A 12,693-nucleotide genomic window follows, 5' to 3' on the forward strand; every position below is an offset into this window, starting at 1 on the left:
CCTCAGCCACCCAAAGTGCTGGGATTACAGGTGTGAGCCACCGTACCCGATGGGGACCCCCTTTTTCTTAAAATCATTTTCTAGAAGGCAGGAATGACATCTAAACCATACTGTATACATTGTCTTATCTTAGGAACATCAGATATTACTTAAGTTTAGAGATGGAAATTAAACACTTAGTTTGGACCTCCGTGGTTAAGTCTAGATTGTCACTTTTGCTTATGTAGAAAGTACACAAACAAAAGTATGTGGAGCTGCTTTCTTAAGTTTAGTACTTTAAAAAAAAAAAGTCTGAAAATACTCTAAAGATAATTCCAAAGAAAATATCAATTTAACATTTTAATTTAAATCTGAGGGGAAAGGATCATAGCTATCGACATTACCAATTAGACTAATCATTTTAAAATCTGGTATGTTATATGGCCACTATGAAAGTAAATGAACTGTTTGCATGAATTTCAGTTACATTAAATTTTTTCACTTTAATGTCCTTAATCTATTATTTTCCCCAAAATTTAGGTCTTTAAAAAAAATTGCTGCCATTTAATAAACAGGTTCATTAGATTATTACCAAACAGATTTATTAGATTATTGCCCAACAGGATTTATTTGGAAATTAGTAAATCCTTGTGAGTGGTTATTCTTCATTTTGCTCTTGTTTTTTATACTGTATCCTATTTCCCATAAAGATTATGTTTTTGTCCCTATGTAGGTGTCTGGGATAAGATTTTGGAGCCTGTGGCATGTGTGAGAAAAAAGTCTGAAATGCTCTAGCTTTTCCCAGCGTATTTAAAAGAAGAGGATCTGTTTGGCCTGACCGTCTCTGCAGTGGCACGCATAGCGGAATCAGTGAGTGTCTTGGTCAGGCTTTGAGATTGGAATTGCTTTCCTAATTCAGTGTGACCACTTGAACACATGCTGTAACATTTGTGGCACTCTTCAGAAAGTGGCTGAGCCTGTGGATTAACTCGTTTCTCTTAGAGGAATAAGGCATTGGTGATTAATCGGGAGAGCTCAGTACGTGTTGGTATTCACCCAGTTGAGGTAGTTAACAAACTTCAGGTTCTCTTCCAGGCTGGAGGCAAGCAGGGGTGAAGGACACCAGGCTTGTCACATCTTCTGGGTGTGTTGGATGAGTGAGGACACTCTCTTCTTCCCTTGCCTTTCTAAAGTTTCTCCCACCTCAGAATGTCAGTGTGCCCATTTCCTGACACTTGGGTATTTATGGCCACTCTCCTGCCCTCTTCCTAGGATGAAGTCACTAGAGGGCAGTAGATCGCAGCAGCACTGATATATGTCCTCTCTTGACATTTCTTTGCTTAAAAGATTAATGTCAGTGAGTCTAACTGAACCATATCTACACAATAGTTTTAGAAAATTGTATGATTCTAAGGCATTGTTTTCAAGAATAAAAATATCATTGGTGTGTTTTCTTTGGACAGGCAGAGGAAACCCCAAAAGCCACTGAGTAATGTGCCTAATTGTTTTCTTTGGAATCGCCCTGCCTAAGTGATATTATGACTATAGAGAAATAAATTTCACAAGCAATGTATTCCAGAAAAGACCTTTAACATGTAAATGACTTTGAGTAAAGCTTGAGTTAACACCTATGCTTTATGCTCCCAGGACATGGAGAGCGATGACCTCATCATATCAGAGTCAAATTGAAAGAAGTGAGAAACGATCAAGAAAGAAACCATATAGATGATTTTTTAACTGTTTTTAATTGTAAAATTCCAGACAGAGATATAAAAGTTGGCATTAATACGGGTGAAAGAACTAAATGTGAATCACTACATGCCCTGTGTTTGTGGGTATTGTGTGTTTCAGTCAGACCCTGAAATCACACAAGCGTGTATATTGGTCAGCCAGTGTTTGTTGCATGGGCTAATCTTTTTCTTCAAGGAGCATTTGGCAGGGTTTACCTAAGTTTGGCTTTGAAACTGAATTTGCATACTCATATTTAAGTAGATCTACCTGCAGGCCAATAGTGTTAACATAAGCTAGAAGACCATTTTATTATCGGGGAAAACGCTGATGAGTTATTTGTGTCGTGGGCCATCCTTTGACCAGCTTGAGATTGTCTGTAGTCTCCACCAGATGGGATGACTTTGTGTCTACTTTGCTTCTTTTCAGCTACCTGGGGTTGAGGCATGTGAAGACTATACCTTCCGATATGGCCGAAATCCTCTCATGGAACTTCCTCTTGCCATTAACCCCACAGGTTGTGCCCGTTCTGAACCTAAAATGAGTGCCCATGTCAAGAGGTTTGTGTTAAGGTATTTTGTTTTAACTTCACATAGTACAGCCCAGGGTTTCTAGGCATATTAGTGATTTCCTGTGCCTTATTTGTCTACTGCTTACAAACCCTGCTGTCTGGCTGTGTATGTGCCCAACTACATAAGAGAACTCGCCGTGTGTCTCTGCTAGGCAGCTTTCCATGTATGTTGTTGTAAGAATTTGAATTAACCTGGTTTTGGGCATTACTCAGAGGTATCTTCAGTTTTCCTTTTATTTTTTTCCTGTTGATATGCCATTGTCTGCAGGCCTCACACCTTAAACAGCACCAGCACCTCAAAGTCATTTCAGAGCACAGTCACTGGAGAACTGAACACACCTTATAGTAAACAGTTTGTTCACTCCAAGTCATCGAAGTACCGGAAGAAGAAGACTGAGTGGAAATCCAATGTGTATCTGGCACGGTCTCGGATTCAGGTGAAGAAATACTTTGTGTACAGGAAGTGGAGAGACAGGGTGGAGTCTAGCAATCTGAAGCTATTGATGTCCAGTATGTGAAAATGATTTCACATAGCTGCAGGGACAGAAACATGTTTTCAAAATCCTATCAAATCCTGTCCCTTCGTAACACTAGGGATTTAATATGTAGTCTTGGATCTTGGTGATTGGCTTCCCCAAATGGAAAGCAGACCAGTGGAATCCACATCTTTGCATCTTGTTGAGAGCTCCTGGGAGGCAGGTAGCATTGTAATTTGCACACACTGGATTTGTGGAGTGCTCAGTAGACCTGTTTCAAGCACTTGAGAGAAATACAAATGAAAATATTTTCCAAAGGTACACCAATTTTGGAAGTTACCTTATCTTTTGGAAGCTACTGTTTCATGAAATCAGTGCACGTTTTTTGGTAGACTGTGGACTGTCTTACAAGTAAGGCTGTGTATAGGCTAAGCATTTAAGTTTACACCTATAGTCCATACTTCCTGAGCTGCAGACCCAAATATCCAAATGCCTGTTCAGCATTTTTCTCCTTGGATGTCTCAGAATGGAATTACAAAGCTCTTACTTTGTCAAACTTGTCCAGCTCCTAAACCCCGCCATCCTACAGGCTCCTTGCTGAGTGATGTTACCGTTTGTGTACATTGGCTTCAGTACTGCCAGATTAAACCTAAAGCATCATCAAGTTCTGTTTTCTCCTAAAAATTCTCTCAGATCCACTCTTAGGTTTCCCAGCCCTATCTTGAGCCACATATCACTTGCCTGTACCACTGCAGGCCTGGCTGTCTCCTCCCATCCAGTTCCTTCTCAGCAGCCAGCAAAGTATCTTTACCATATAAATTGGATCAGCATTCCTTTGTTATACTCATTCAGATTCTTGTTCCTTTGTTGGAACCCTTTTACTCCTCACTAGAAGTTTGTAGGATCTTCTCTTTATTGATATTTGGACATTTCACAGAACTACACCTCACTGAAGGTCTTTTTGTTGATTGCTTTCCTCCCTTGATGAGCCCTTTCAACCTGGAGCATTGTGACCTTCTGTCTGAGAAATGTGTTTTGTATTCATTCTTTTGCAAGTTCTGCCCCTCTGTTTCCTCTGTGTTTGCACTAAAACTCCTGAGATTCAGGATCTCAGAGTGTGGACCTGAGACTAGAAGCAGCAGTATCACCTGGGAGCTTGTTAGGACGTGCAGGTTCGGGGGCCCCAGCCCAGCCTCACTGAATCCAGCTCTGGAGGTGGGGCCTCCTGGATGATTCTCATGCATGCCAGAGAATAATTTCTGTCTTACATCCTTTCTCCCCTTCTGTTTTTTGTTTCCTTGTCTCTCTGTTCTTTCTGAGACTTCCTCTACTTTATCTGCTAATCTTTCTTGTCTATTTTTAGAGATTAGCTACGAGCCCTTTCTGCTCTTGATCTTGTTGTTTGATATTTTGTTTTTACATTATGAGTGGAGTATCTATGTTTTCTCTGCTGTTGCCCCTAGAGAGGCAACAGCCTCTCTCGGATTTTGTGGGTGAATTAGTGCTTTGCCTCTACTCCTTCCAGTTCTAGCTTTCCCCTGCTAAGTCAATTACTTCTCATTTTAAATAGTCCATTCACTCTTATACCCATTCGTGTTCTTGAGGAGTGTGCTTTTACTGTGATTTTAGTGGGTATCTTAACTGTGTTCAACCTGTCATCTTTAACCTGAAGCATTTTTGAGAGCTCTGGTTTCTGTCTCTTTACTCATTTCATCCTGCCACCCTCCCATCTGTCCACTTCCCTGGGGATCCCGTGGATGATCTAATATGTATCCTGTTTTTCTGTGCTAATATCTTAGAAATATATACACTTTTATGTACATATATAAAAGTGGAATCATGTTATATTTATTTTTCTCCGTCTTCCTTTTCTCTGTAATAATCAGAGATCCCTCTCGATCAACTGAGGTAGCTTCATTTCATTCTTTTTAATGGTTACGTGATGTTCCATAGTGTTGATGAACTGCAGTTAAACCATTGCATTACTGATGAGTGTTTATTTTATTTATAATCTTTCTCATAACAAACAGTGTTGCTATATCTTGTACAAATATCACAATGAATTAATAGTTTCACTCCTATGGGGTATATTCCCAAACGTGAGGTTTCTGTGTAAAAGCGTGTGTACTTTTCATTTAAATAGATATTGCCAATTTTCTAAAAAGGCTCTTACTGCACACTTCTTCCTGCAGCATGTGAGACTGTTTTCTTGTTTCCCATTTGTAGTTGGTGTTACTATTTTTTTGTTTAGTTGGTCTGATAAATATAGACTGATGTTGTTACCGTAATTGAATAGGCAGCTTTTCATGTCGGCCATTTGGATTTGCTTTCATAGGAATTGCGTATTCATATCCTTTGTTCATTTTTCAATTTTTAGCAGTTTACACTATTCAGAATTTTCCCCTACAAAATATCCTTTGCCTACCAGCAAGTGTGACATCTTTTTTCTTGTAAAAGTTAATGTTTATATAAATAAACATACATAATTTTCTATTGCATCTAGTCTTGGTCAAGACCCTAGATTATATATGTATTCTAGAGTATTTCTTGCATAACATTTTAAAAATATAATTTCGTTTTGTTCCATTGGATAACCAGTTGTTGAAGGACCATTTAGAAGTAACCCACTCATATTTAACTGATTTTCTTTCTTCTTTTTTGAGACAGGGTCTCACTCTGTCGCCCAGGCTGGAGTGCGGTGGCACAATCTCAGCTCACTGCAGCTTCGATCTCCTGGGCTCAAGCGATCCTCTTACCTCAGCCTCCTGAGTAGCCAGGGCTACAGGTGCATGCCACAATACTTGGCTAATTTTTAAAAACATTTTTTTAGAGATGAGGTTTTGCCATGTTGTCCAGGCTGGTCTTGAACTCCTGACTCAAGCAATTCACCTGTCTCGGCCTCCCAAAGTGCTGGGATTACAGGCATGAGTCCGCGTGGCTGGCATGAATTTTTTTTTTTTTTTTTTTGAGACGGAGTCTTCCTCTGTCACCCAGGCTGGAGTGCAGTGGCACGATCTCGGCTCACTGCAACCTCTGCCTCCCAGGTTCAAGCAATTCTTCTGCCTCAGCCTCCCAAGTAACTGGGACTACAGGTGTGCACTACCATGCCCGGCTAATTTTTTTTTTTTTTTTAAGTGGAGATGGGGTTTCACCATATTGGCCAGGCTGGACCTCAAACTCCTGACCTTGTGACCCACCCACCTCTGCCTCCCAAAGTGCTGGTATTACAGGTGTGAGCCACCGCACCTGGCCTTTTTCTTCTTTTAACCCCACGAAATCTTGACTATAAACTGAATTTTAATACCAGTTACTACTATACATTAGATTTTCATACATGCAGGGATCTATTTCTCTTTTCTGAGATGGAGTCTCACTCTGTCAGCCAGACTGGAGTGCAGTGGTGCCATCTCGGCTCACTGCAACCTCTGCCTCCCAGATTAAAGCGATTCTCATGCCTCAGCCTCTGGAGTCTCGCTTTGTTGCCCAGGCTGGAGTACAGTGGCATGATCTCAGCTCACTGCAACCTCTGCCTCTGGGGCTCAAGCAATTCTCTTGGCTCAGCCTCCCTAGTAGCTGGGATTACAGGCACACGCCACCACGCCCAGCTAATTTTTGTATTTTTAGTAGAGACGGGGTTTCACCATGTTGGCCAGGCTGGTCTTAAACTCCTGACCTCAAGGGATCCACCTGTCTTGGCTTCCCAAAGTGCTGGGATTATAGGCGTGAGCCACCACACCTGGCCTATTTAGAATCTCTTCATTTCCACTGATCTTGTTTATTCTTAAACCACACTATATTGATCTCCATACGTACTTTTTGTGTGTTCTGGTTCATTCACTTGTGAGTTGTATCTGGAGTAGAACAGATAATCAAAGATGCTTGTTCAGAGGATAAATCAGTTCACATACTAAAGTCTCTCACATGGCCCTTCCCACCGTGTGCTCCCGGATGTGCTTCATGAGGACGCAGCTGGGGCAGCACATGGTGGTCCTAGTAATTCCGACTAGAATGCAGTTGATTTCTGCATTCTAGAATTCAGTTCAATTCTCGAATTGCATTCTAGTCTAGTACTTCTGATTTAGTTGCATCTAGTCTAGTACATCTAGTCTAGTACTTTTGCATTCAGTTGCCTTCTAGTCGGAATTAAGGGCAAAAACCCAAAATTGGGACAAGAAAATACAACTATTTATGGGAAAGACCCATATTTTTTTAGTATGTTTCTCTACAAGTTGTGCTACCAACCTAAAATAGTGCACCTAGCAGGCCACCAGCACGGGAGTACAAGCTGCACAGTGAGAGCTGCTTCCATTTCAGCCAGTTCAAACTTCTTTCCCAGCCTCAGAATTTTGTATTAGTGAAAAATTTACCTTCCCCAAGAGCTTCATTTGTTTCCAGCATTCCTGATATTTACAGCAGAGTGACGTTTCCTGTGTGTGCTCTTTGCCCTGGCTCCTGGGAAACTCAGAGCCAAGTCTGAACCCTGTTTACAGTATCAGTGATTGGTTATAGTTAGCCCGATTTCTATGTTATTAAATTTATTATGTCTTTTTTGAAATAGTATTGGGGTAAAATAAACACCACAAGTCAATAAGCTTATTTAGTTGGTGGGAACTCAGCTATGTCATCTGGAAGGTTAGATAGCCTAATACATAAGACAGCCAATACATAAGACAGCCAAGTATACATATGTATACATACGTATACATACATATGTATGTATACGTATACATACAAAGTAGTACTATGTATAAAGTACTACTTTATACATAGACCCTAAGAATTTAGTGCTAAAAAAGACGTAGGAATAAGCTAGTGATGGCATAGTTTTAAGTAGTAAAAATGTCCAATTTTTTAAATTTCAGAAAACAGCATATTCAAAAATGATTTGAGTTCAAGTGAAACTTAAGTATGGCTTCTAATAAGACCCAAGGGTGAAACCTTTGTATGAAAAACAGAAAAAAGACTTGTTGTCACATAAATTGGAAGTATGTAAACACTTTTTTTTTTTTAGGGGCTGGGCCTGTATACTGCTAGAGAAATTGAGAAGCACACCATGGTCATTGAGTATATCGGGACTATCATTCGAAATGAAGTAGCAAACAGAAAAGAGAAACTTTATGAGTCTCAGGTAGGTGTCTGGTCCCCGCGATTGTATAAACAGCACCATCAACCTCTCCCTTTCTCCATGCCAACCAGACACCCTGAAAGGCAGAATGAAATCTGTCAATGCTGCATTCAGCTTTAAACAAAAGCCATATCTGTATATTATTGTATTTTTATCAGTTTTATCTCTTTCAATTGGTGTTATGGTTTACTTTGATAGACAACTGTAAATTAATGAGGCTGGCTTCACACACAACCTACTGATTCCATGCTTTCCATTCGTGCCATGTAAATGTCATCTGTGCCTAACAGAATATCCACAGTAAGGGTGATGAGGGTGCCGTTCCGTTCAGTTTCGACTGAGTCCTCCTGGTGTGGATAGGAACACAGAGAGGAGTTTCAGGTCGACATTGATGACTTACTGACTGACTTTTCCCTCAGAACCGTGGTGTGTACATGTTCCGCATAGATAACGACCACGTGATTGACACGACGCTCACAGGAGGGCCTGCAAGGTGAGACAGCGAGGAACCTGACGGGGAGTGCTTTTGCTCATGGGGCCAGTGCTGGTGGAGAGAACACTGAAGCCAAGGGAAAGGCTCTCACTGCAGCCTGGCAGTGACTAAACATTCAGAGCAAATGAGTTTTGAGAATTTTTATTTAAATTTTATATTTGTGCTTCTAACAATGGGCAAATAGAAATTTAATTAGCAAAAACTGCTTTCTCAATAAATGGGAAGTTTTTAAAGCTGCTTCTAGCTGTTTTACAATATAGTTTTCTGACATGGTGGCTTGCAGGTATATCAACCATTCGTGTGCACCTAATTGTGTGGCTGAAGTGGTGACTTTTGAGAGAGGACACAAAATTATCATCAGCTCCAATCGGAGAATCCAGAAAGGAGAAGAGGTAAGAGTGTGAGAGATTGCGTCTGCCATGTTGTTCAGATCCTGGGTGAATAGTTCCCTCCTCACACAGGTCACTTACTCACTTGTTTCCCAGTTCTTTGTTGTGATAAAAACTCTGTCTATAGTAGGCCAGATGTTCCCACCCTGCAATATCTCACCCTTCAGGCATTCCAGTTCACCTTCCTCCACATGGCAGCTCTGTGAGCATTTGCTGTCACCTCTCCCTTCCCTTCTGTGCCACAGATTCAGCATCCCCATGGCACCCAGGTGGTATCATTTCTATGTGCCATAGGATCCTTCTTTATCCCCTTAACCTGGACACAGTTTGGCAGTGTCCCCTCTGAAGTGCATCCCTGTCCGTCTCCAAGGGGGCCGTGGCTCTTGGGATGGCACTGTTGGGCTATGGGTGGCAAATCTGGGCAGCCGTGCTGCTGAGGATTGTGTGCTCACGCTGACGATCATTGCATGCTTAACCAAGTGCCCACATCGTCACATTCTCCAGCAGTTCAGGTGTGGGTTGTTGTCTTCAAAATGCCGAGTGCCAAGCTTGCTATTTGTCTCCGTGCTCTCAGAGGTGACTCTGGTCCGGCGTCTCACCCGTTGGGATTATTTTTGGCCTTAATTGCTGCATTTGCTTCCCAACTTGGTCTTTCCCACTGTGATTCAGGTACCTTGGTTCTGGAATTGGCATTTCCTGGAAAGCTGTCACTGAGCAGCAGGCTTGGTTTCTGTAGGAAACGTCCCGCATTTGGGGAGTGAGGCAAGTGGCTTGGCTTTGTTGGTGCTCCTCTCCCTTCATGAACATAGCCATGGCATTCGTGGGATTCTATCTGTATTTTGGGTCTTTGTGGAATCTCCTTTCTTAGTCAAGAATAAGGATCCAACTAGACCCAAGGCCCGTTATACATCTCAAAGTAACATGTAAATAAGACAGTGTGTGGGAGCCCTGGCACGGTGCCAGTAACCAATGGCTACCATGGTGGTCAGAAGAGACTCAGCCCAGGGCCACCTGCCTCCTTCCTACTTGAGTATTCTTGAGTAAGTAGTTTAATCTGAGCCCCTATTTTATCTTCTGCAAGATGGAGAAAATGACTTCCTTACCAGGCTCTTGTAAGGACTCAGCAGATACATGAAAGAAAGCAGTGGAATCATTGCCAAGAACAGCTGCTCAGTAAACACTGGTTTCCTTCCTTTCTGTGTAGAAGGTCTTTCCAGCTAGTGTCTAGAATCATTTCAATCAGAAGAGACCTAGAAATTACTGGGCCTCCCCTTCATTTTGCAGCATCGGGTCTTTCTGGGGTGGTGGGGGCTGCAGGGGCCACACAGTGAGGCTTGTACCATGGGACTCACGCAGACTCCCACCTACCTTGATTGGTCTGAGATGTTAATTTGGTGACCTCTAAATAGAAAGACATCCTTTCAGTCTTGAGTGAGGAAAAATGAAAGAGGGAAAACAGTGTTAGCTGGCAGTTCATCTCACCCAGACTTGCATGCCCCATTTGGTAAATCAGGGGAAGTGAAAGGCTTCTGGGTTTTAGGGAGAGGGGTAGGAAAGCAGTTGCCCTTCCAGTCGCCTCCATCCACTTGCAGGGACAGCATTATGAGAAGTCACAGAAATACAGCTTTCTCCGGTCAGGCTCCCCGTTCTCAGATCTGGCTGTTTAAAAATACTGCCTCCCTCATTTCCTCTGTGCAAGCACAGTGCCTCTTTTCAGGGTTCCCCCAGGGTCCCATGGAACCTCAAGAAATCAGGTCTTCCTTAATTTACGTCTGTTTTGTTTGCTGGTTTGAAAATGCAAGGGAGATGGAGGCAGAAACGCCATTGCCTTCATTGCTGTCCTTTCTTACCCTGTGTCTTTGCCGTGGGCAGCTCTGCTATGACTATAAGTTTGACTTTGAAGATGACCAGCACAAGATTCCGTGTCACTGTGGAGCTGTGAACTGCCGAAAGTGGATGAACTGAAATGCATTCCTTGCTAGCTCAGCGGGCGGCTTGTCCCTAGGAAGAGGCAATTCAACACACCATTGGAATTTTGCAGACAGAAAGATATTTTTGTTTTCTATTTTATGACTTTTTGAAAAAGCTTCTGGGAGTTCTGATTTCCTCAGTCCTTTAGGTTAAAGAAGCGCCAGGAGGAAGCTGACAGAAGCAGCGTTCCTGAAGTGGCCGAGGTTCAACGGAATTACAGAATGGCCCAGCACTTTTGCTTTTTTTTCTTTTCCTTTTCTTTCTTTTTTTGTTTGTTTTTTGTTTTTTTTTCCCTTGTGGGTGGGTTTCGCTGTTTTGGTTTTTTAGTCTCACTAAGGAGAAACTTTTACTGGGGCAAAGAGCCGATGGCTGCCTTGCCCTGGGCAGGGGCCTTCCTACGAATGTAAGACTGAAATCACCAGCGAAGGGGACAGAGAGTGCTGGCCATGGCCTTATTAAAAAGGGACAGGCCCTCTAACTTCAAAATGTTTTTAAATAAAGTAGATACCACTGAACAAGGAATGTACTGAAAAGACTTCCTTAGGGATAGAGCTAAGGGATAATAACTTGCACTAAATACATTTAAATACTTGATTCCATGAGTCAGTTTATTGTAGTTTTTGATTTCTGTAAAATAAGAGAAACTTTTGTATTTATTATTGAATAAGTGAATGAAGCTATTTTTAAATAAAGTTAGAAGAAAGCCAAGCTGCTGCTGTTACCTGCAGAACTAACAAACCCTGTTACTTTGTACAGATACGTAAATATTTTGAGAAAAAATACAGTATAAAAATAGTTATTGACCAAATGCTACCAGGCTCTGCAGCAGCTCGGGTGCTTATAAAATGTTCATAGGGATGTTACAATATAATTTTGTGTTATAAAATATGCCATTATAATTATGTAATAACCAAAATTTCAACATAGAGTGTTTGGGGTTTTTTGAAAACTGCAGTCTATTAGTACTTAATGGTTTTATACACCTTACTTCTGACAGAGCGGGGCGTATGCTACGACTACAACTTTTATAGCTGTTTTGGTAATTTAAACTAATTTTTTCATATTATATTGTTGCATCCCTACTTCTTCAGTCAGGTTTTTTTGTGCTTACAATTTGTGATAACTGTGAATAACTGCTTAAAAATACACCCAAATGGAGGCTGAATTTTTTCTTCAGCAAAAGTAGTTTTGATTAGAACTTTGTTTCAGCCACAGAGAATCATGTAAACATAATAGGATCATGTAGCAGAAACTTAAATCTAACCCTTTAGCCTTCTATTTAACACAAAAATTTGAAAAAGTTAAAAAAAAAAAAGGAGATGTGATTATGCTTACAGCTGCAGGACTCTGGCAATAGGGTTTTTGGAAGATGTAATTTTATTTATTTATTTATTTATTTTTTCTTTTATTATTATTATTATTATTATTATACTTTAGGTTTTATGGTACATGTGCGCAATGTGCAGGTAAGTTACATATGTATACATGTGCCATGCTGGTGCGCTGCACCCACCAACTCGTCATCTAGCATTAGGTATATCTCCCAATGCTATCCCTCCCCCCTCCCCCAACCCCACAACAGTCCCCGAAGTGTGATGTTCCCCTTCCTGTGTCCATGTGTTCTCATTGTTCAATTCCCACCTATGAGTGAGAATATGCGGTGTTTGGTTTTTTGTTCTTGCGATAGTTTACTGAGAATGATGATTTCCAATTTCATCCATGTCCCTACAAAGGACATGAACTCATCATTTTTTATGGCTGCATAGTATTCCATGGTGTATATGTGCCACATTTTCTTAATCCAGTCTATCATTGTTGGACATTTGGGTTGGTTCCAAGTCTTTGCTATTGTGAATAATGCCGCAATAAACATACGTGTGCATGTGTCTTTATAGCAGCATGATTTATAGTCCTTTGGGTATATACCCAGTAATGGGATGGCTGGGTCGAATGGAATTTCT

General features: G+C 41.3%; 1 protein-coding gene across 1 annotated transcript in view; it reads left to right on the forward strand.

The window, feature by feature from the left end:
• Positions 1 to 12,008, forward strand: part of LOC100449509 (histone-lysine N-methyltransferase 2C-like) — a 60,288-nt gene extending 48,280 nt beyond the window's left edge. Inside the window, 7 exon segments of the mRNA XM_054560586.2 lie at positions 713 to 849; positions 2,137 to 2,267; positions 2,547 to 2,715; positions 7,766 to 7,882; positions 8,299 to 8,372; positions 8,656 to 8,764; positions 10,634 to 12,008. Coding sequence (XP_054416561.1) covers positions 713 to 849; positions 2,137 to 2,267; positions 2,547 to 2,715; positions 7,766 to 7,882; positions 8,299 to 8,372; positions 8,656 to 8,764; positions 10,634 to 10,726 — 830 coding nt within the window. The 3' untranslated portion in view covers positions 10,727 to 12,008.
• Positions 12,009 to 12,693: the final 685 nt, after the last annotated feature.

The sequence above is a fragment of the Pongo abelii genome, chromosome 6, assembly GCF_028885655.2.
Source record: "Pongo abelii isolate AG06213 chromosome 6, NHGRI_mPonAbe1-v2.0_pri, whole genome shotgun sequence".
NCBI classification, from domain to species: domain Eukaryota; kingdom Metazoa; phylum Chordata; class Mammalia; order Primates; family Hominidae; genus Pongo; species Pongo abelii.